General features: G+C 40.6%; 1 protein-coding gene across 11 annotated transcripts in view; it reads right to left on the bottom strand.

Annotated features, from left to right (window-relative positions):
* Positions 1 to 25,628, bottom strand: part of CPEB3 (cytoplasmic polyadenylation element binding protein 3) — a 139,988-nt gene that overhangs the window by 20,763 nt on the left and 93,597 nt on the right. For all 11 annotated transcript variants that reach the window (XR_008320020.1, XM_053311560.1, XM_053311558.1 and 8 more), the window contains 2 exons: positions 22,698 to 22,865; positions 19,558 to 19,647 (listed from right to left, as the gene is read on the bottom strand). Coding sequence is in view for 10 of the 11 variants with exons in the window: in XM_053311560.1 (XP_053167535.1) it covers positions 19,558 to 19,647; positions 22,698 to 22,865 (258 nt within the window). In the remaining variant the exon portion in view is untranslated. The remainder of the gene's footprint in view (positions 1 to 19,557; positions 19,648 to 22,697; positions 22,866 to 25,628) is intronic.

Below are 25,628 nucleotides of genomic sequence, written 5' to 3'. Positions count from 1 at the left end.
CCACAATAGCAGGCTCCACCCCACCCAATGCATATTTGAAGATCTGAAAGAGAACCCATGTAATTTCTCTGCAGGGTTTCTAGTTGCATGGAGAGAGTTGTGTAGGTTCTTTTCAGATCTTAAATGGATGTACATAGATTGGCAAAGTCTGTCACCCTGATTCCTACCCCTCCACCCCCACTGCATGTTAATTCTACTCCAGAATATCTAGGATAATCTCTCAGGCATACATCTAAAAATCATGTATGCAAAATGAAGGTGGTGGTGGGTGAATACAGAAAGGGTTGACAAGTTGCTTAGAAGTATAAAATTTGTTTCTTGCACAGGTACAGTTGAGAAATCTTTTAGACACAGGATTTCTTGCCTCGAGGTAGGTGCTGTATTTGACAGGATGGAGAAAGATCAGTAACTTCTTCAAATTCAATGGCCCTTTCTAGTCACGCAAAGAGTACAGCATCCCAAAGCAAAAAAAAAAATAACAAAAATCCAGCAGGTGCAAGTCTAGATAACAGACACAAATAATAGAAACCTCAATTCTCCACGTGTTGCAAGCTCAGAGAACAAAAAGGGGTAGGCATCTGCAAGATATCAGGGCTAAAGAGATCAACTTTATAGACAGTGACTGTTTGAGAGGGGTGCCAAAGCTGTTCCCAGTTTAGAATGTCATTTGGGAAGGTGCTCCCAATTTTACTGCTCTAAGCTTGTACTTCTTAAACTGGCATATACGTTTTCTCTCTTTTTAAAAAATATTAAGGGGGAAAATTTAATCAGTTTAGACAACTACCAAAAAACTGTCAATGCTCAGGAGTTCAGGCATATTTTATAACCTTATAATTCATTGCTTTGACTTCATTTCATCTTTGGATTCAGCAGTGCAATTTCATTAGTGTTTGAAAAAGCGGATTTTTAAAATAAGAACCCAGAGGTGCTTAAAAATCTGCAGACTTCAATTTAAAATATTGCTGTGCTGTGATTGGCTCTCCAAATAAAATAAAAAATCAAAGGCTTTAGTGCTAAAGAAACTGCAAAACAGAAAAGACTAATCTTACTTTAGCTACTGCAGAAGAAAGATATTATGTATTAGGCTGTGCAGCTCAATGTCTTTAGAGAAAGAATGGTAATTTACTGCAGTGCTAGCTGATTCACTTAACCAAGAAAAAACTCTGCATAAACCATTTTAGATGAAGGAAAAACACAAATAAGTCATTTTACAGCTTGATTCCGATGTAGTACCCTCCTGTCACAATCCCACAGGAAAGTGTTCATAGAAAAGACATTTTCTCTAGATTGCTGTCAGACTTCTTGTATTTAAGCTTTAAATTGATACATACAGCATCTTTATCATCACAGCACAAATACAGAAGTGCACCTGGCTCAATGAAGAATAAAAATTAAGCTATAAAAGGAGAAATAATGTATAGCAAGCATAATTCTTCTGGGAACAAAAAGAGATAATATTCTGCCTTGCAACATTTGACTGTGTATGACAAGGATCAGTTTTTTCCATTCTCCAGACTGAACCCAGAATCAGGGCTCTGTGTGTGTGTGTGTGTGTGTGCGCGCGCGCGTGCGCAGAGGGGGAACCTTCTCCCCAACATGCATGCTGTAGAATCCAAGGGAAAGAGCTGTAGTATGCAAGGACAAGGCAGTAGAGTGGAATCAGAAATATCAATGTTTTAAATGAAATATGTATTATTTACAGAGAGGCAAGTACAGAATGCTTTTCAGCGCTCTTGCTGCTGCCTGTTTGTTCACCTGCTTCTACTCCAGGACAGGAATACAAGTAATTAAAGCCCCATTCAAAAGCTGGCCTCAATCAAGGAATGGGTTAACACAATTCACAATAATTTAAAACCAATTAAAAATACTTTAAAAGAATTTAAAAACCTTGGAAGGCCAGGCCAAACAAGTAAGTCTTTAACGCTCTCATGAAGGCCAACAAAGAGTACAAACTATGGATATCTGCCGGGAGTACATTCCACAGACCAGGATCAGCTACAGGGAAGGTCCGGTTCCAAGGCCCCACAAGACATGCTGGTAGTAACTAGAGATGGACCTCTCCAGAAGACCTCAGCGTGCGATGGGGATCATTCAAAAGACGGCACTCTCTAAGGCAACCTGGACCTAAGCCATTCAGGGCTTTAAAGGTAATAACTAGCACTTTGTATTTTGCCCAGAAACATATTGGTAGCCAATGCAACTGAATGAGAACAGCCATAATATAGTCTCTCTGAATTACCCCAGAGACCAGACTGGCTGCTGCATTTTGGACTAATTGAAGTTTCTGAATGATGTACAAAAGCAGCCCCATGTAGAGCGCATTGCAATAGTCCAACCTGAAGATTACCAGCTGATGCACCACTGTTTTGAGATCGTTTTAGTCAAGGAATGGACGCAGCTGTTGAATCAACCCAAGTTGATGGAAAGCGCTCCTGGCCATAGCCTCCACCTGGGATACCAGGGAGAGGGCTGGATTCAAGAGCACTCTAAGGCCACATACCTGTTCCTTCTGGGGGAGTGTAACGCCATCCAGCACAGGAAGATCTAACTCATAGCTCAAATTCTGATCCCCCCACAATGAGCACCTCTGTTTTGCTTGGATTCAGCTTCAATTTATTGTCCCTCATCCAGCCCATTACTTCCATGCTTGGAATCATTAAGAAGGGGTTGAAAATAAAACTGCTAATATTATAATGCCCTTATACAAAACTACAGTGCACCCACATTTGGAGTACTGCGTGCAGTTATGGCCACCATATTTTAAGGAGGACATTGCAGAACTGGGAAAGGTGCAGAAGAGTACAACCAAGATGATCAGGGGCCTAGGGCACTTTCCTTATGAGGCAAGGCTACAACACGTGGCAGACCAAGGTCCAAATGCTAAGGCGTTCGGAAAAGAACTGAGGGATGTCACGTCCAGCCTGCCCTTAAGTAGCACGCTGTGCATGGGGGTGGGGCTTGGACGCCTCAGGAAGCTGAGGCATGGCTACCGTGGGTTTCCTGCACAGGCACAGAACTCATTCTTATGGCTGTCGACGGATCTCGATCCAGATCCAGGGGCCATCCCATGAAAAGGAAGTACCTTTTCACACAATGTATAATCAACCTATGTAATTCTCTGCTGCAAGATGTGGTGACAGCCAACCGTCTGGATGGCTTTAAGAGGGGTTTAGATAAACTCATGGAGGGCAGGCCTATCAATGGCTACTAGTCTGAGAGCTATAGACCAGGTTTTCTTAACCTTAGGCCCCCAGATGTTGTTGGACTACAACTTGCTTCATCCCCAGACATGGCCTTTGTGGCTGAGGATGATGGGAGTTGTAGTCCAACATCATCTGGAGGCCCAAAGTTAAGAAACCCTGCTATAGAACACATCCAGCCTCAGATGCAAGATGCCTCTAGATACAAGTTGCAGGTGAGTAGCAGTAGGAGAGAGGGCATGCCCTCAGCTCTTGCCTGTAGGCTTCCCAGATGCATCTGCTAACTTGGCTAAGAGGCACCTTTTAATGTGGTGATTCTCTTTATTTAGCAGGGGGAGAGTAACTGGCCCTATCCACCCCCAGCATAGTACCTCCAGTGACTGTTGCTGGTGTCTATCTGATGTTTCTTTTTAGATTGTGAGCCCTTTGGGGACAGGGATCCATCTTATTAATTAATTAATTAATTAATTAATTAATTAATTATTCCTCTGTGTAAACCCCCCTGAGCCATTTTTGGAAAGGCAATATAGAAATCAATCAGTCAGTCAATCAATCAATCAGGTGGGCCACTGTGTGAAGCAGGATACTGGACTAGATAGGCCTTGGGCCTGATCCAGCAGGGTTTTTCTTATATTCTTAAATCCCTCTGGATTCAACTAAATCTAATGTTGAAACGTCAGACATTCAGAATTATTCACTTTGTAGTCTGCACACTTAGTGATCAGTCAGTTTGTGAATGACCAACAACAACAAAAAGTTTTTGCTTGTTTATTGTTGTAGCCTTTGCCTCAGAGCAAGCCCACATGAGGAATAGAAATGCTGACTCATCCCTGCAAGGCAAAGGCTATTCCTAAGACTTTCCTATAATCTTGGTAGGATCTAGGCTGCTACCATCACCCAATTATCGACAGTATTTAACCCACACCCACCCCGGTCTTAGGTGGAAATCCCAAAGGGAAACTCTCCTTTTGCTATTGGAAAAGTATACAAAAACCTTCCATGTGCAAGCTTACATATCATGAGAAAACTGGTAGTTGCTGGATGTATTAGGCATGTTGCACCAGATAAACCCCCTTCCCGCCTCTCCCTTTCCTGTGTTAAAAATCCACTGAGAGGCTTGCAAAATGCAAAGAAAAAAGAAAAAACTTTATTCAAATACTATAGACTGCTTAAGTCTGAGGCTCTCCCAGCTTTTAGTTACAGGTAAAAATACTCAGTAGTTACAAGAATACCTCAAAAAGTATCCCACATGATATTGGGGCAACATTTTAAGAATCATGGTTACCCAGTTGCAAAGAACATGGATGTAAGAAAATACAAAAGCACCTTTAAAAACTTAAAGATAAACCAACCTAGAACAGTATCAGGGATTTACAAAGCACACAAAAGAAATATAAGTTTCTAATGCAAAATCTAACTAAAACTGTTCCCTTGGCTGAATCCTCTTTTCCTTAAAAACTCACCCACCATCCGATGAGAATCAAGCTTCCTGCAGTCCTGTCTGTCAAGGATCTGTAGTTCCTTCCTCAGCCATCATCCGTGCCCACACATCCTGCCCTCACCCTCAGCCTGCTTCTTTCTAACAAAGCAACTCTTCTCTTCCTCCCAATGTGCTCTAGCTCCCACCCACCTGGTGTGTTGATTGGCTGATCCCTGGAGTTTCACCCGCCTGCAGTCAGGACAGGGATCACTGCCATTTAACTCTTTAGGTGAGAGGAGGGGATAGTCTGTGGCTGATCACTACAATTGGCTAGCAAAAGCTTAATGCAACTGCTTGAATCCCTCCTCTGGAATGGAGGATGTGTGTTCACATATTGGCCAAATTTACCCTGAAGTCCTTGTGAGCTATCAGGGAGAACTTCACACACAATTCAGGTTTTTCATTGCCCATTAGAGTTTAGCCCAATATATATCTGGGTAAAAAAATCCACTGTTTGCATCTCCCCCCCCACCCCAGTAAATTTGAACTCACAGTCAAGCCTTGCAGAAAACTCACGATAAAGCCTGCTTTCTGGGAAAGCTGCTGGTGTCTTCAGACTCTCTCTGCTAAAACAGCCTCCTATATATACACATTTTTTTCTCTAACCATTTTTAAAGAACAACCCAATCAGTACAACTTAAGTTCCCTCCATTTTACAAAATGCAACCAATTAAATCAAAGCTCCCTTTTCCTCCAAAATTGCACCATCTTTAACCGAACCTTGCTTCAGCAGAAGCCATGAACTTTTGACCCTGCACAGGGACTTGCAAGCATATTAAACACAAAATCTATTTACAATAATGATGAGGTTTTAGGAATATCAATGCAATAATATTTAACAAATAATAAGGCTCCTGCTCAAGCAGTAAGTGGAGGCCGTGGCCAGAGGTGCCTTTGCCCAGCTACGGCTGGTCTGCCAGTTGCAGCCCTATATCGACCAGCAGGCATTGGCAATGGTAACTCGTGCCCTTGTCATCTCTTGTCTGGATTACTGTAATGTGCTCTACCTGGGGTTGCCTTTGCAGATGATCTGGAAACTTCAGTTGGTTCAGAATGTGGCAGCCTGCCTGCTTATGGGAGTTAGGAGATATGACAGTGTGACACCTTACAGAGAAGGCATATCAAGGGTCTAACGTGAATAAAAACCTGTATCTACTTGCTAGATTTGAATTTTAGACTATGGCCACAATCCAAATTACCATGAAACTAGTCCTACAAGAGTCCAAAGAAGTTTTAGATTTGGTTTTTGTAATGTAACGTATAGCCACCATTGATTGATTGATTGAACAGCCACCACATCTGGTCTAGTCTTGTTTTTATTAACAAAGGAGTTTACAAGAGCACACACTTCAGGCAGTATCCATCTTGTGGCTCACAGCTCACAAACTGAGGAAGAACCCCACTGAACATGCTCAACAACCCAAGTAAGAGACTACTAGCATTCTAGAGGTAAGACTCAAACTACAAAAACACTGCAGCTTTTGTGTGATCCAACAGCGGCCCCTTATGCTGCAAGGCATATTGATTGTGAAAGCGACAGTAGTTTCAAAAGCAGTTTTTAAGGTAACATGAAAGTCCGCTGTTCAAAGTAAAATATTCCACTGGATGACTACAATCCCTTACATGAGTTTAAGCAGCTTTTTGGATCCCAACCAAATACATATACTAAACAAATTTTGATGGCAACCAATTAATCTTTCCAGCATACAATACATTTAAAGAAACCTGAATTCATAACACATTAGTGGAATATGTTTTCTGAGCACTGTTTTGATCAAAATTTTGCCCTTAGCCACATTAAATAAATTTGTAAGGTGGCTCTTCTTTCAAAGGTCACAGCCATTTCAAAACTTCAAACTGAACTGTAATACAATCCATAGCAATTTGCAATAGAATATAAACCAGAGACATACTAAAAAGTTCAGATGTGATATTCAACCCAATATAAAAATAGCATTTGTAAAAGTCAAATGAACAAGCAACTAAAAGCACATACAAATTAGATTTTGATGAGCAAATATGAACTATGCTACTATTCACAGTAGCATGCAGGTTTTCTACTAACTACGCTAAAAAAAACCCAAAACTGAGAAACGAGTTAATTCAGAAATAGCTAGACAGTTTACATAATTTGTCAGATTTGTTAGAGAAACTTCCAATGTCCAAAAACAGAAATCCAATGCATACTAATGGTTGTTGGTTGTTTTTTTTTTTCATTTATAGCAGAGTCTTCTTCAAAACTCATTTTTTTCATTTTCTTTTTAAATTAAAAAATTGATCTTCAGTTCTAGTCTATTTATTACTACTATCTAGCCAGTGCCACCAGTGTATCTGGCACTCAAGTGAGCAAAAAGAACAACAAAATATACAAGTAATAAGTTTCATAAAGAGTGAGTTTGCTCTTGTGGTAGCAAGCATGAATTGTCCCTTTTGCTAAGCAGGGTCTGTCCAGGTTTGCATTTGAGTGGGAGACTACATGCAAGCACTGTAAGATAGTCCCCTTAGGGGATGGAGCCGCTCTGGAAAGAGCATCTGCATTATTGCATGCAGAAGGTTCCGAGTAGACTTGAAAAATAATATTCTCCATTATTTAGAATAGGAAAGAATATTTCAGAGAATTATTCTACCCATTCTATTAAATGCATTGGAGAATGAAATCTACCCATTCTATTAAATGCATTCTTTTACAAGTCTAGTTCCAAGTTTCCTCCCTTGGTTACAGACTCCTGCCAGCAACCTTGGAGAAGCCACTGCCAGTCTGTATAGACAATACTGAACTAGATGGACCAATGGTCTGATTTAGTAGAAAGCACCCTAAGTTCAACTGCAAGTTTAGTGAGTGTCTCTGCTATGTCTATTGGCCCTTTTGTTAAGTGCAAAGAACAGGGAACTATTTGGAAGATCTAGGGCAAGCCTTGAACTGTTGCAATACTGTTGCAATTTTAGAATGTGAGCCCTATGGGGACAGAGAGCCATCTTATTTATTTATTATTTCTCTGTGTAAACTGCCCTGAGCTATTTTTGGAAGGGCGGCAGAGCTAGAGACGCTAGATCGTAAGTCCAGGAAAATCATGACCATCAATCACGCTCTGCACCCCCGCAGTGATGTCGATAGGCTATACCTCCCTCGCAGCTCAGGTGGAAGAGGAATGCTGCAAGCCCATCAAACAATAGAGGAGGAGAAAAGAGGCCTTGAAGAATATATCAAGGACAGTGAAGAAGATGCACTTAAAATGATCAAGAACGAGAAACTATTCAACACCAATGAAACAAAGCAGGCCTACAAGAAAGAACAAGTCAAGAACCGAGCAGAAAAATGGAGAAATAAGCCACTGCATGGTCAATATTTGCACAATATAAGTGGAAAATCAGACATCACCAAGACCTGGCAATGGCTTAAGAATGGTTGCTTGAAGAAAAACAGAGGGTTTAATACTGGCTGAGCAAGAACAGGCACTAAGAACAAATGCAATAAGAGCAAAAGTCGAAAAATCCACAACAAACAGCAAGTGCCGCCTTTGTAAAGAAGCAGATGAAACAGTGGACCACCTAATGAGCTGTTGTAAAAAGATTCGCACAGACTTACTACAAACAAAGGCATGACAGGGTAGCAGGGATGATACACTGGAACATCTGCAAAAAATACAAGCAACCTATAGCCAAAAATTGGTGGGACCATAAAATTGAAAAAGTTGAAGAAAATGAAGATGTAAAAATATTATGGGACTTCCAACTACAAACAGACAAACATCTGCCACACAATACACCAGATATAACTGTAGTCGAGAAGAAAGAAAAACAAGTTGAAATAATCGACATAGCAATACCAGGGGATAGCAGAATAGAAGAAAAAGAAATAGAAAAAATCACCAAATACAAAGATCTACAAATTGAAATTGAAAGGCTGTGGCAGAAAAAGACCAAAATAATCCCAGTGGTAATTGGCGCCCTGGGTGCAGTTCCAAAAGACCTTGAAGAGCACCTCAACACCATAGGGGCCACAGAAATCACCATCAGCCAATTACAAAAAGCAGCTTTACTGGGAACAGCTTATATTCTGCGATGATATCTATAACAATAACAACATTGACAATAAAATTCAGCCATCCCAGGTCCTTGGGAAGGACTCGATGTCTGGATAAAACAAACCAGTCAATAACACCTGTCTGACTGTGTAAACCAGAAATAATACAGCATAACAGATTGCCTTTTGGATCTAGCTCACTCTTGTGTCCTTGAGAGATGATGCAGCAATTTCATGATTGCCTGAAAGCAGAGTGTATGAACTGAATCCAAGTGCTTTAAAACTGCAGTAAAACTGGTTGATCTCAGATTGTCTGGCATGAAGCATTCTTCCCTAAAGCACTATGGCTGGAAATTATAATACAACACCCTATTTGCTCTGCATTCTACTCATAATATTCACACTGTGAATAGCAGTTTCAATATTATTATTCTCATTATTATTATTACATTTATATCCCGCCCAAGGAGCCCAGAGCGGTGTACTACATACTTGAGTTTCTCTTTCACAACAACCCTGTGAAGTAGGCTAGGCTGAGAGAGAAGTGACTGGCCCAGAGTCACCCAGCTAGTATTATGGCTGAATGGGGATTTGAACTCGGGTCTGCCCGGTCCTAGTCCAGCACTCTAACCACTACACCATGTTGACTCTCATCTCGATAGGAAGGACAAGGCAACAGCCATTTGCTGTCTTATTCCAGGCAACACTAGTTCTTTCTTATTCATTTAATGAAGGAATATCCCACATCTCCAACTCTGTCTTGCCATTCCATTCCTCTGTTTCTCTCATTTTTACTCATTTCACATTTTTCATGCTGTGAATACCAGTTCAATCTAGGAAAGATATGAAAAGAGGCACCGAACCTGGGCAAATTGACAAAAGCATTTTGATAGTGTATTCTCGTCGGAAATTATAACCAATTAGCATGTCAAAAAGAAGAAAAATCCAAGTATCAACACACCCTTAAATTTGCATTTCAAAATAGCAGCTATCTGCCAATTATCAATTTCTTGTAATTTCTTAATAATCTTTTTATTTTTCAACTTGATAATGTCCCAATGGCCAGTTAGTCATAACAGTAGATTGTACTGAACACTATAAATGTCAAATGTTGAAGAAACACGTTACTTCATGTTGAAGAAACATGTTACTAATGTTACTGCAACAGTACAGTTTTAAATCAGTTTAGCAGCTGTAATACAAAAGGAGAATTAGCAGACTGATATCCAATCAGAGGAGGTGTACATATTTCAGATGGTTCAACTGCAGCTGTAGCTATATCAATATCTGCATCACAATGAGCATGACAGACAACACACCCTGTTGCATTAATTCCTGTGCTATGAGCAGAATCATCTGTTGCTCATCATTCAACAGGAAAGAATCTTTTTGGCCCACAAAAGTCACATCAAGAGCCAAGTCCACTGTATGACTTACAAGTGTGGGTGTGCACATGTGTGTATTGTTACAGCACTTATCTTTGTTCAGTGATGTGTTGGCATATCTAAATGGTATGCTGGTATAAAAATTTCAATAAAACAAATAAATAAATAATAACCTACGGTAATAGTCATAATCCATAATCCTTCACCATGAAGCTAGCATACCACTTTGCAATGGTTTCATAAGTATTGCTCTTACACCATGAAACATGATTAAGTAGTGATTCTCCATTTAAAACACACACACACACACACACACACACACACACACACACACACCTCTGTTTAATTCCACAGCCTCATATTTCAACTGAACATATTGTAATACTATGTGCTAACTGTGGCTTATCAGCTTTGTGTAGCATGCTGCATGACTGTAATAAAGCTAGCAAAGAAACATAGTTCATGCTGTAGCATGTCTTCAGCATTCATTTCATGTGCCTTGGCTACTATCAGCAATCTCTAGAATAATGTAGGCTTTGAATTCTGACATATGTAATAAAGTATTGGGACAAAATGGTGCAATGGGCTTTAAGTAGTTCAAAACCTTCTGTGTCATCATTTCTCAAGCCTCATTTACACGATTGTCTTGAAAAAACAAAAATACCAGTGTACACTTACATAGCTAGATTTTATTCAGAGCATACTGGCACTGATGGCTACCACGATGCCCTGCATTTCTGCAAACCCGCTATCATGGGTCAGGTCTCCCAGTCTTTCAGAGAACACATCAGTAAATGCTCTACAACCAAATCTGTACTCAGTTTTGCCCTACTACTTATGATATGCAGTCTGTTCTGAAACAGGATGTAGACATTAGGATGCTCATTAAGGCAAAGCATAAGAACTTAACTTAAGAAAAGCCCTGCAGGATCAGGCCCAAGGCCTAACTAGTCCAGCATCCTGCTTCACACAGTGGCCCACCATACCTCTAGGAAGCCTACAGACAAGAACTGAGGGCATACCCTCTCTCCTACTGCTACTCCCCTGCAACTAGTATTTAGAGGCATCTTGCCTCTGAGGCATTCTCTGCAAGTACAGCAGGTTGATTATAGATTAGAGGTGTGCAAAAATTGAAATTTAAGGTTCAGTTTCAATTCAGACCGAATTTCAAACCGCTGGTCCGTGAATCAGTTCAGTCAAACCAACAGACTGGTCCAGTCCATGCGACTGGAATGGTTTGGTGGTTCGAGGGGCTATGCTTGTAAAGAGGAATCTGGTGATGATTCCCCTTTACAAGCAAAGGGGTGGGAGCATCCTTGAAAAGTCTTCTAAAGGGTGGCCACCACACAGGCGAGTTGCTGGGGGGAGCGTTGTGTGCTTGGGCTGTGCCAGGGGGGCTTCGAGGAGTGGCAGCCGAACCTTAATCTACTTTTAAAGGTGCCCTCTCCCCGTCACCACCACCCACCCCACACAGCTGCCCTTTAGAAGACTTCAGTCAAGGCTGACTGGTTTTAGAAATATCACTTAACTTGGTATGCTTTGCAACCAATTCTTCAATAGCATGCAGCACTGTATTATATTACATAATGTAGTGGCACACCTTCATTACTCAAAAACTGAACTCCGAGATATCAGCCATGTTCTGTTAGTTACACTTATGAGCAACACACCATGTTGCAACACTGATCCTGTGCTTGGATTTTGAATTGCAACACTTCTGTTGCCATTTTGCCCAGGTCAAACCATATTTTTCCTAAAGAGGCAAATTGGGAAAATCTTCTGCCTGTTTGTATGTTAATAGCTATGCAGCTATGTTTAGTTTTTAATACTGGGAAACATTCTAACACATCCTCACGACTGCAGCCTAAAATAGTACAATTCTAACACAAAGGACTATTGCATGTGCCTTTTCAGGACTTCTGAAACAATTCTCCAAAACAACTGGATGCTCGCTGCCTTCTTTTCCTTACCTTCAAGTCTCAGAAATTGAGTTCTAACCTCTCAGCAACCAAGAATAAAACAGAAACAATTAAGTATGTTCTGGACTGGTCACTACTATTTCCGAGATTTCCTTTAACTACCAAATGAAAATACAGCATTAGAGACTCACTGTCACACACTGCCTATGGGCTAGTCGCATCTCATTTGGAAGGTAAGTTAAGTTAAAAAGTGCCGTTGAGTCAATTTCGACTCCTAGCACCCACAGAGCCCTGTGGTTTTCTTGGTAAAATACAGGAGGGGCTTACCATTGCCTCCTCCCATGCAGTATGTGATGATGCCTTTCAGCATCTTCCTATATCACTGCTGCCCGATATAGTACCAGTGGGGATTTAAACCAACAACCTTCTGCTTGTTAGTCAAGCATCTCCCCGCTGTGCCACTTAAGGTAGCTAGGTCTCTTGAAATGTGTGTGCATGTGCTTATGCAAAAGAAAGCTACAGCAAACATGCCAACACCTGCAGAAGGAGCAAGCAGGGCAGTAGTGTAGTAGCAGCAAGTACAAGTAGGCTGAATGCAAAAGCCAGTCCAACGAACTAGTTTATTGGACCTGGGGAAAAATGTTGAGCCCATACTCTCCCACTCTTTTCTCCTCTCCTTGAATGCCTAGCTAAATTGCAAGTATCCAGACTGTCTTCCAATAATGTCCATCCCAGGAATGTGGTATGCGTAAGATAATTTCCCAGTTCAGGTGTCACAGACAACTATCATTTAGCAAACCAGGATACCTTCAATTTTGTATTTGGAAAGGAGTCGGCACGGGGGAGGATTCAGGCTCTGTGTGAGTCTAGCTATATACATTTGGCCGTAGCACTGGGGGCCGAAATCAAAGACCCAAAGCCTTCCCAAAACTTCATGCACAACTCCTAACAGATGCTTCGATAGCTTCTCTGCTCCATTACTGCAGTGTACTAAAGAGAGCTGCCCTTGAACACTACTCAAATTCTACAACTGGAACAAAACGTGGTTGCTAGAATCCTCAAACATACAAAACATTCTAAGTATTTTCAAACCAACAATTCTACTTTGGCTTTACTTTCCCTTTAAAAAAAAAAAAACACTTTGGCAAGATGGTTGATGATGGATGGTGCCAACAAAAATACATCACATTTCAAAACACAGAGCGAGTAAAATGTTAATGAAACCAATGCTTTAAACATCTTGGGAGATCAGAAACAGCAGTCTTGCATACAATATCTGATGTGGACAGAAGTAGCAATAGAGGTTTTGTTGCACACAAAGGGCGATCCATCAAATGGCTGAAGAACCAGCCTTTCATTTCACAAGGTGTTTTAAGGTCCAGTGCCACGGCCAAGAGCACAGCTAAACCAGAACCACACGTCTGAGTGCTGGACTCAGACAGTATTCACAACTGTGCCATCTGTGTAAGCAATCACTACACCATCAGAATCTGTGTCGTCCTTTTTTGCTTTGATACTTGAGAAATCCATGAAGAGTTTTATTTAAAAAACCAACAACACAGGAGCACACTGCTAGTAAACACTAACAATGACTCCACAGAGCCTCAGGAGCAGTGACCCTTGGAAGGTGTTTTAAAAGGGGTAGCTCTGTGGGCAGGCAAGTCTAGTTGCTTTTATGTATCTAAACAAAAGACTTAAGTTCCCCGGAGGATATCAATATATTTTATACACCAGCAGATAAGACCACTTGATTGGTGTAAGGTTAAGAATTTGAACATGGAAGGGCATTTTGGGGGGTATTTTTTAGTTACCAAGCCCTGCAGCAGGGAACAGATGGAAGAGCAGCAGCAGAGCTCATACCTGAAAGAGTGCTAAGGGATAGAGAAGTCTGGTAAAATAAGCCCAAGGGAAAAGAGAAGATGAAAAGCAGGATGGAGCATCAAACACCCACTAGGCGGAGAGGAGAGCAAGGTATCCAAAACAGATACACAGAGGTAGGAATTAACTAAATCTGGTGAAAGCAGATGATTTGGATATTCTCCTACTATATATAGCATGGATAGGCTATTATTCAGGATTTTGCCTTCAATTTGCTCAGCAATAAGTGGGCTGGGGGTGATGGGCATGGTGGAGAAAGAGAATGAGGGACGAAACCTGAGCAACTTTAGAGCATTGATTCCTTCCAATACCCCCATGGTACAAATCAGGCTGGAGTTATTTAAATGGAACATTTAAGCTGACTGCAGCTAGTGAACTCCTTGATGGTGGCAAATTTAACAGCCATTTTCTTCAATTTGGTGGTGGAGGAAGCTAATGCCCAATATGCATTATCTATTCAGACAATTGTTTTTCCCGTGACACTCTATGGATGAATAAGCTGGACTTTGAAGCAGCAAGATAGAAAAAGCATTGATGCTTTTGAACTTTGGTGCTGGAGAAGACTTTTGAGGATACATGGACAGCCAGGAAAACTAACAAATGGATCATAGAACAAATCAATCCAGAATTCTTACTCAAGGCACACATGACCAGGCTCAAACTATCATACTTTTGACATATTATGTGAAAACCCAGCTCCCTTGAGAAGTCTATAATGCCGGGAAAAGTTGAAGGAAAGAGAAGAAGAAGACAACCAGCAGCAAGGTGGATAGAGTCGATTACGACAGCAATGAATGCACCACTGAGAGACCTTAAAGGCAAAATTGAAGACAGATCATCCTGAAGAGAATCTATCTATGTGGTTGCTAAGAGTCAACATGGACTTGATGGCACTTAATCAATCCTGATTGGGTGATACTAGAGGCTTTGGTTTCTGGCCTGGCTTTCAGTACAGCATCACTCACAAGGGAGAGCGGCTGTCAGTCATCTGTAAATATTCTTTTTTTTTTTTTTTGCCAGGTTTCCAGTGTAAACTTTCACCAACTCTTATTGTGTGTTCCTAGTGTTGGGAATCCCAAAAGACTAGGGATTGACTGTCCTGTTGCACAGCAGACTCCCTGGCTGAGCTGATCTCAAGCCTAATAAGTAGATTTGCTTTCCTAGAGGACAAAGACCCATGCTGTAGCCTTTTCATCTAGTACAGCTCAGGCAACTATGTCAACTACTCCTGATTTTTCCTGGTGGGAAAGTCAAGGAGTATTCTTTCTATGACTAATTTGCAATCATAATTATTGGACTGGTAATGGTTAAAAAAAAAAAGGTTAGAAGTAGTTACAAAGACACCGCCAACTGAAAATGTAAATACATGCACACTTGAAGCAACACTGAGCCACTAACCTCAGTGGAGCACAGCAGGCCTTGTGAAAAGGTTTCCCAGCAACTCTCATAACTAAAGATTTTCTTAATGACATTTTTTGCAAAACTGAGGAGGAAATTCAGAGTACACAGACTTAGAAGATAAGCAGACCTTTGCTAAGGTTCCAAACCCTAACCCAAAGAGTTAACTGCTGGTAGCATGCAGAAGCTCATCATGAGATATAACTTTTTGTACCAAGTGCTGCAACAAATAAGAAGCTGCACTTGTCTTTCTGCCATTAAGGTACAGAATTTCCCCATCACATAAGGAATTGGGAAGGTGTCAATAACTAATAATGGATGTTAATATCAGAGTTGGAGGTCCTTCAAGCCTCATAGTTCAATCCCTGCTCAATGCAGGAAATCCAGAGATAGAGCACTGATGACTGTCCAGCCTCTGCTTGAAGATTACCAGTAAGCGAGAACTGCCTCCATATACGTCAGTTCCAATGTCAAACTCCGCTTGCCATCAAGTACGTTCTTCCAATGTTCCATTAAAATCTATCCTTCTGTTGTAACTCAAATCCATTAGATCTAGCCCTGCCTTCTAGAGCAGCAGGAAATAAGTCCTTGCCCTCTTCTGTGTGACAGCCTAGACAACAGATGTGAAAATCACAGTATTGCACAATTATTGTAAAATTGATGAAGTACATTTTAAGGTTTTCATAAGCCATCAGAAAATGAAATACTTATCAAAACAGCTTATATTAAAAATAGCCACAGTAAGCTCATTGACAGTTGAAATCAAGGAGTACTGGCAAGATTATGTTTTAGTCAGTCTGATACCAAGGTGGAGAAGTAAAAGAAAAAGGGTTGGAGTCTGTTTCCAGAACTTTTAATACTGATGCCTGTACAGATGGGTGCATGTTCTTGTGTGAATGGACAAAATACTACTGGTACTTGTCAATTAAGTACTTATCCCAAGTTTACTTGACCAACAAATCCTAGAACAACAACATTGCAGAGTTTATGCTGAAAGTCCTGACAGTTCAGAAGCCAGTTATAAATAATCTGGAACAGTTGTGACTAAATATTGTTTAGCACTTTCAGTCAGACATTCAGGGCAACTGGCAGTGGCTTTGAAAGCTGTTTCCCGTATTAGAACCACGATAAAAATAGGAAGACTGTTCCCTTGTCTTATGTTAAAATAAATCTTGCTCCAGAACATTTTAAAAAGTGTGACAAAGTGCTGGCTTAGCCTCTCCAAATGTAGAACACTTCAAACTAACAATTAGGCCTTTTATAGATCAGTCATAATTCTGTATATAAGATAGTAAGGAAAATTAGAAGTAATCTAATTAAGCAGAAATTGCTTTTAACTTAGACTTCTGATAAAAATATAAAATAGTTATCTGCAAGCAATGCTCAAGACAAAAGAAACTAAGGCCTCTGTTCAAATCAACGTGCTCCCTTTTTCATGTTATTGACCCACATGTTCTTGTTGAATATTCACAGCAGCGGTTTTTCTTAACTGAGAAATTATTATTATTATTATAACATTTTTTATCCCGCTCTTACTCCAAGGAGTCCAGAGCGGTGTACTACATACTTAAGGTTCTCCCTACAACAACCCTGTGAAGTAGGTTAGGCTGAGAGAGAAGTGACTGGCCCAGAGTCACCCAGCAAGTATTATGGCTGAATGGGGATTTGAACTCAGGTCTCCCCGGTCCTAGTCCAGCACTCTAACCACTACACCACGCTGGCTTAGTTAGTATGAGCAAGGAGAGTGCCGTTCAGAAAGCTCACACAAACATTTTCATTTTTGGAAAAATGAAGCTTGAAGGGGGGAATAATATTAGCATGGACGGTATATAGGCAATCTACGCACTAGTCGGAGGGCTGTGGGCCACCTCCAGCCTCAAAGGCAGGATGCCTCTGAGTACCAGTTGCAGGGGAGTAATAGCAGGAGAGGGGGCATGCCCTTAACTCCTGCCTGTGCCTTCCAGCGGCATCTAGTGAGCCACTGTGCGAAAAAAGATGCAGGACTAGATGGGCCTTGGGCCTGATCCAGCAGGGCTGTACTTATGTTCTTAGTCTGAAAAGCAACCAGGAGAAAAATGTAATCACTCCTAGATAGGGTTGCCTACTAGGGACTTTTATAAAGGATATGTGATTCTTTCTGAGATCGAACAACTTTTTTTTGCATGTTTTGTGGTGTCCGAAGTTCTGGAGAACAGTTGGAACATTTGATTCACTCAGAGCACTTTGTTCTCATGAGCATCTTCTCTTCCTCTGCCTGGTTCCCCTTCCTACTGACCATCCATCCAGTGGGGAAGCCACAGTGGAGGTTATGCTTCAGGGGCAAGTTGCAAAGCCCTTTGATGCAGAAGCACAAATAGGTGGCCTGGCAGGTGCAGCTTGCTTCCTTCACGTGGCAGTGGTGGTGGTGGTAGCAATGAGAAGTTCACAGTTGCTAACTTTACTCAATTAGCAGCTGCCCCTGCTAAGTAAAAAAGCACCTTGTAAAGTGGTGACTCTCTTCTATTTATCATGGGGAGAGCAACTGGCCCTATCCCACCCAGGCACAGCATTCCTTCCGTGGCAAACGGTGGTGTTACCTCGCATGCCTTTTTAAATTGTGGGTCTTTTAGGGACAGGGGAGCATCTTTTTTTATTTAAAAAATGTTAAAATCACTGTGAACCTTCTGCTGGAAAGTGCTATATAAGTGTTGTAATCATAGAGAACAGCAAGCAAGTGGGAGACCATGCATGCCCCATCGTACCAGCATGTAAAGAGGCTGACTTAGTAGCTAGCTGGCTACCTTGCCTCGTGCCAAGAGGTGAGGTTGCTGGCCTGGCCGGGGAGAACAGGCTGGGTGACCCATGGGGGAGGAGGACAGAGGACTGTGTGTGTGTGTGGGGGGGTAAACCTAACCAGGAGATGCATTTATGGTTAAAAAGCAGGGGCCTTGAGAACTCTGCACCCAGACAGCAGAGTGAGCTGACATACAGTTCACCTGGTCATCAGCTTCACAGTGGTAAACTGTATTGATTCTCAAATTATCCAATTTTTAATCCAGCCAGCATGGTGTAGTGGTTAGAGTGCTGGACTAGGACCGGGGAGACCCGAGTTCAAATCCCCATTCAGTCATGATACTTGCTGGGTGACTCTGGGCCAGTCACTTCTCTCTCAGCCTAACCTACTTCATAGAGTTGTGAGGAGAAACTTAAGTATGTAGTACACTGCTCTGGGCTCCTTGGAGGAAGAGTGGGATAGAAAATGTAAAATAAATAAATAAATAAAATAATCAAAATATGCATGCATAATACCAATAAACACATGCACATTTTATGCTAAGTGGAGACTTTTTGGTGAAAAGTGTCCTCTATTTCCACTTTTTTGGTGTTAGACTTTTTCACCAACTGGATCTGGCAACTACTAGACGTGCTGTATTTGCTGATAGTGTGCTTCATTTAAATGGGCAAGTTACTGAATTTTGCTAGTCTGTATGAACATGACTACTGACAGTAGATGTTTTACAGGGAGCTGCCAAAATACCTTTTCCTAGTGTCCACTTCTGAGGAATGTTCAGTTTTCAGTAATGTGCATCCTCTTGCACTTTAAAGGCATGGGCACTCTAGAAACTCAGCATAAATCAAGGAAAGACAGAAGCCGCAGCAATGCAGGACAGACTTTTCCTACTGGTAGAGCACCTTCTCAAGGAAGGGGAAAATTCATGCTCAGAGACCAAAATACAACCTGACATTTTGCTAAAATTATTTTCAACTTGCAAAATATTTGTATTTCTCTGCCTGTGGCTATTAAGCCCTGTTTAGACTAGCATTCACACAATTTAAAATTGATTTACACAAATTGAATACATCTGAACACTGATGGAGTAAATCACCTGAAAATACTAGCTTTACAAAAGTATTAGTTTACAATTAGCATATCACTATAGTGAAGCCATGACATCCTCAGGTCCACAAGAAGGAAGAATTTACAGATTTGAAAACCCAGAACACCTATTTAGGACAAAAGAAGACACACACACACACACACACACACACACACACACACACACACACACCAGCACCACCCTATTCACACACAGAACCTCTGAGCATGTTGAGATTCTAAATTAATTGCCGGAAAAATATGCTATTAAAGTAACATCCTTATTTTTATGGTATTGCTCTATATTCTACATTCAGTAGCACCTTAAAACTATTTCAAGCATTTTAAAAGCTGCACATTTGTTTATACACACACACACACTTTCTTGCACTAGAAAGTTTATATTGGACTAATTACCTTTAGGTGGAAAATACGATTTGCTCTCAGCTTTATGAGGCCAGTCCACTACAAGAGGTCCAAACCTTCGAAAGCTAGCAGTGATTTCATCTACAAAAATAAGTAAAACAATTTTTAGAAAATATAAAAGGCAAATGGCAAACATATTCTTTCTCCAGATACTCCCAAGTGCTTCTTTAATCAGCAAGATCAGTATAGTTCAGTTTTTGCAACATGGGCTCCCCACCCTTTTGCTCCTAACTCTATATGCCCATATTTCTCCTTTTCTCTTCCTGTATGTCTGGTTTTCTTCTTCTGTCTCTATGTCCTTTTCTTTAAAAACAGGCAATAAAGAGAAAATGGCACAGGTGTTACATAACCAAGGTATATTCATGTGAAAAGGATCTAGGTGCCTTAGTGGACTACAAGTTGAACATGAGCCAACAGTGAGATGCAGTTGCTAAACAAGTTAATGCAGTCTAGGGATGTGCACAAATCACTGCGTGGAGGCCATGTGCATGCAGCTGCCGCGTGCTGGGGAGCACAACGTCATAGCAAGAAGCTGTGGCAAGTGGAGGAGGAGCAGGTACAGATCTGTTCTCTTCACTCTTAAAGGTGACCCAACTCCACTTTGAATCAGTGCACGAATTGTGATTCGTGCACATCCCTGATGCCATCTTGGGCTATATTAATAGAGATTTAGTGTTCAGAACACAAGTAGTAATCACTGCACTTCATTCAGCACTGATCAGACCTCATTTGGAATAATGGCCAACATCTTTATAAATAAAGTGCTCCTGAGAGGATGCCACGCTAGTGCAAAGCTATTGCATTAATTACTTGCAATAAGTCTGGAGCTTGTGTTCCAGATTAGTATTGCAACTGCTGCACTTCTCAGTTTTAAATGAAATTTTCGCACAAGTGTGAGAATTCCTGGATTTTTGTTTAGCACCATTATGTGATCTTGTTTAAATACAACTTTGCTTTTTATATAAGCACATAGTCAAGACGTCAGCCACTGTGCCCTGTTCTAAGCATCACATTTTAAGGACAATGATCAACTGGAACAGGTTCAGGAGGATGACAACAAAGATGGTGAGGGGTTTGGAAACCAAGCCCTATGAGGAATGGCTCAACGAGCTAGGTATGTTTAGCCTGGAGAACAGGACATTAGCAATAGCAATAGCAATAGCACTTACATTTATATACCACTTTATAGCCGGAGCTCTCTAAGCGGTTTTACAATGATTTAGCATATTGCCCCCAACATTCTGGGTACTCATTTTACCGACCTCGGAAGGATGGAAGGCTAAGTCAACCTTGAGCCCCTGGTCAGGATCGAACTTGCAACCTTCTGGTTACAGGGCGGCAGTTTTACCACTGCGCCACCAGGGGCTCATTAATGGGGGATTTAAATCCTCAAATATCTAAAGGGCCATTTCACAGGGGGAATAGGGAACTTGTTCTCTGTTACTCCTGGAGGCAGAGTTACAACCAATGTTTGAAATTACAAGGAAGCGGATTCAGGCTAGAACTTTGCAACAGTAGAACTGTCAGCCTCCTGCAGTGGTGATCTCTCCTGCACTGGAGACTTTCTAACTGAGGCAGACTAAAAGACCTCCAAGATGCCTTAACACTAAAGGGTCATGGTTTTATGTATTAAACTCAGGATCCACTACTGTGCTTCACCCCAATCCAAGAGCCTGCTGCTTTTCAAATCTGCCTGAGAAACCTCCATATTCTGACCTGCAGAAGGTTCTTCTATTTTCAGCCAATAAAATTGCCTCTCTAGACATCATTGCTGAAAGTTGGCGCTAAATATAATAAATAAGAAGGTATTATCCACAGTTATAGGTGACTGTATCTGGATTTGAACAGTGTAAGGTTTAAAATTTTGTTTCAGCACTGTGCTTTTCAAACCACCACAAATTACGGAGTCTAGTTTTCCCTGCACTGATAAACCTGTGTGTCAAATATATCACTACACACTGCAGATGAGGGCATGCATGATTGGATGCTTCTTCAGACAAAATAATTCCTTACATATCTAACTTGCTTTGTGTAGAAAATCTTTGGGGAACATTCAATCATGTGAGCCTTCACTTGCGGTCTGAAGGGGTGCAACTTAGACACAGATTTACCATATCTATGTGGAGTGGGCCTTAGCAATTCAGTCTAGTGATGGAGGGATGACTTGGTGGTAGCTACATGTAGTGTACACTTCCAAACTGTTTAGCCCAAATTTATCTCTTGCAGCAGAATATCACAGTAGAGAAGTGTTTGGATTAGATGATCAAGCAGGGTGTAACTTGAAGATTAAGATCATCTTGATTTCCTCATGGGATATGGAATGTGAAACATTAAAATCTTATCAGACTCTTGGTGTCACACCCTACAGAAGATACAAATGTCAAGTGTATTGGTCTTTATGTGAAGCAGTTTAGGTCAGAATATGGAGATTTCTCACGCAGATTTGAAAAGCAGTAGCCTCTTTGGTTGGGGTGAAGCACAGTAGTAGATCCTGAGTATAATACATAAAACCATGACCCTTTAGTGTTAAGGCATCTTGGAGGTCTTTTGGTCTGCCTCTGTTAGAAAGTCTCCAGTGAGGAGACTTGGCAAAGTTGTCTCTGAACCTCTTTCATAAGCATTACACCTCTCTTTTGGTGGCCAGGAATATTTTCTTAATTGGGAATGAAGTTCAATATTAAAATAACTGAATATTTCTATCCTGCATATTTTATGTAATAATGTGTCCTAAGCCTTAGAAATATAAGCTGACATTTCATTGAGTACTTAATATCTTAACATGCCCCATGTCTCAAGGGATGGAATAAGCTAGGAGTCCAAAAATAAATGTACCTGCAATATTCTGTATTTGCTAAAAGAGGTACAATTTGTTGACCCACTTTAAATTCTCTTTATTATTTCTGAATAGAATTATTATTTGATTAATAAAACCCATATGAAAGAATATTAGTCTCCACTTCCCTAGGTGTAAGGTGTCAGCTTGGGTGTTGCTAACAAAAGAGAGAAACAACTTGATATTTTGTTGAGTCTGAACTTTATGTAAGGTTTTGTTGAGTTTTACTTGTCAGCTACTTTTAAAGGAGAATAAATCCCCTTCTCCCACCAGTGTACACATCACTGTTTCACAGTACCTTCATCAATGTCAGGAGGCAGACCGCCAACAAACACTTTTCTAGAATAGCGTTCCACTCTTTCACCATTCTGACAGCGAGTTGGAGAGCCGAGACCTGATGATAAAGACTGGTCACCATGACTGTCATCTAAGAAGCCATCTTCAAAAGGAAAGAGTGAAGATCGACCTGCAACGAATTTTGAAGGGTCTTAGTAATCAGAATAGTTAACTTTCTCAACACATTCCGTTAGTAACCAAGCACTGTTTAAGATGCTGTAGTTCGATTTTCCCCTTGGCATTCAGTGGCTATTAGTACAGGAGGTGGGGTGGGGGGAGCTAGTTTAAAATAAAAGGCAGACTTGAAAGACTAATCTTATCCTCAGAAGTGCTCCAGACAGCATCACAAATTACCATACTAGTTAGCACAATATATTTTAGTTTAACTAAAAAGAGCTTTAGCAGGACAGAATACACTGAAAGCTTTGAACCACCTTTTAATACAGTACTACATAATACATTTTCTCTCCTGAAAACTGAGTAATCAAGAATAAAAGCATAAGCATCTTCTAAATAAAAGAAGCAGCCAAACAATTATGGATTTAAATTTATTTCAAGCTTATGACAGAAAATCTTTCCTTCAGTAATTAGCTTCTTCCATCTGCATTCATATGTCAATTCTGCCTGGAAAGGTTTTGTTCAGGCCCAAGAGTATGTTATTAAAAAATGCTGGACATCTCAGCTTTTACTTCAAAGTGTTGCAAAAGTTCAGAATCGTAGGGAAAATTTTAACTTTTAAAAAGACCTCTGTAGGTCTTTTTAGATGAAGGTTTTGCACAAAGGTAGTAACATTACTTTCTCTTGGCATTTCACTATTACACATATCTAGACATTTGTATCCTGCCTTTCTATTTTAAAAAAACAAGGCAAGAAATAAACAGTAATAGAACAAGCCAAAACATTATTATTATTATTAAAGTAACAGATCAATAGTTAAACACTTAACACAATAGCAGTCTAGTAAAATTTTGAGAAGCAGCACCCAAAGTAGCACACTTGAAAACATATATTTTTACTGCCCAATGAAAATTCAATACAAATGGAAGCAGGCATGCATCCCTTGGGTAATTATCTCATAAGTCTCAGCACCACAACAAAAAATACCCTATCTCATTCTCCATATAATGGAAAGAACAGCACTTGTCATGTTCCCAAAAGACAGTCTTGCCTATATACTTGAGAGAGCAAGTGCACAGCCCCCAAAGCCAGGGGCAGGGGAGAGAGGACCAAGAGGAAAGCAATGTAAAAATGGCACGGCAATCAAGATGTCACAGCGAGAACCCTGTTCACATGTGATGAGTGTACAGTGTACACAGGTGCAGTTATTCACACACTATGCTCAACGCAGGTACAGCATACACTTCTTATCTGTACCATGTATTTGAGGGGCATATAACTGAGTTAACTTTTAAAAATGAATTCAATTACAGTCATTCACACAAAGACATGTGCAAGACATATAGTACAACATATTGTCTTAACAGGGCTATCTAATAGGTGTTTATTATGACACTAACTAATCATGACCACCCCACCCCCAGATCTTCAACAGCTATACTAGATGGGAACAAAAATAATAGTTTACCAGCAACCAAACTTAACTATTTGAATGCAAAAGCAATTCCTCCACAAATTAAGTGCTTGCTGGAGCAGTTTTACTGTATGTGACAAGTTTGGTGGTCACTGTGCAATTCAAATGAGTAAACCATGCATCTGGCAAGGCCTTGCATATCTTAAGCAATTCTTTTCCAAAGTCTTTTATGTCAACTTACACATACATGTGCAAATTCATTTGTTTAGATCCCTGCCTATATTTATTCAAATATATACATGGCTATAACAGCCATTTAAGAAGCAAGCATATATCTTTTTTTTGTGACACCCACCCCACCCCCCAAAAAATGATTCTGAAGAGTGCATAAATACGCAGGTCCAAGGGGGAGAAAATCAGATTCTTAATAAAAGCATTAATTCAAAATTGATGTACTGCAAAATTCAGTGACAATTTATTCATTCATTCATTCAATTTTTATACCACCCTTCTGAGCTGGCTCTGGGCGGTTTACAATTAAAAAACAGAAATCATTAAACAGAAATACAAATATAAACACCAATTTAAAAACATCTTTAAAAACAATTCATTCATTCTTAAAAACTGCTTTGTTCAAGCACATCTCCACTAAATTATAATCTGTTCAAGGTCTTTCAAATATAATCTGCACCAGGTCTTTGCAAGTACGACAGTGGTGTTTGGACAGTATCATCTCCACAAGCTTAAAGCAAGAGTTCCTAATTAGTCTGATAGAGAGATTAGTCTCCCTCTCCATACATACACACACACACACACGTACGTGTGTTGGTACCCCTCCACAAAAAAAGAACCTACAATTGTCTCTGAAATAACTTGAAACTGACGAACGTAATTGGCACCCATCATTGTTTATTCCGCATTTAACAAAAATCAGACTTTGCTTTAGAGTTTTGATGCAACAGAATATTTCAAATAATAACACAAATGAAAATGGCATGGACAGAAATGATGGGACCCTTAACCTAATATTTTGTTGCACAACCTTTAGAAGCAATCACTGCAAACAAGCGATTCCTGAAGCTCTCAATGAGACTTCTGCACCTGTCAACAGGTAGTTTGGCCCACTTTTCCTGAGCAAACGGCTCCAGCTGTGTCAGGTTTGAAGGGTACCTTCTCCAGACTGCATGTTTCAGTTCTTTCCACAGATGTCCAATAGGATTCAAATCAGGGCTCATAGAAGGCCACTTCAGAATAGTGCAATGTTTTGTTCTTAGCCATTCTTGGGTGCCTTTAGCTGTGTGTTTTGGGTCATTATCCTGTTGGAGGATTCATGACCTACGACTGAGACAGAGCTTTCTGACA

Source organism: Hemicordylus capensis, chromosome 3, assembly GCF_027244095.1.
Source record: "Hemicordylus capensis ecotype Gifberg chromosome 3, rHemCap1.1.pri, whole genome shotgun sequence".
Taxonomy (NCBI): Eukaryota; Metazoa; Chordata; class Lepidosauria; order Squamata; family Cordylidae; genus Hemicordylus; species Hemicordylus capensis.
This window is presented reverse-complemented; position numbering and strand designations above follow the sequence as displayed.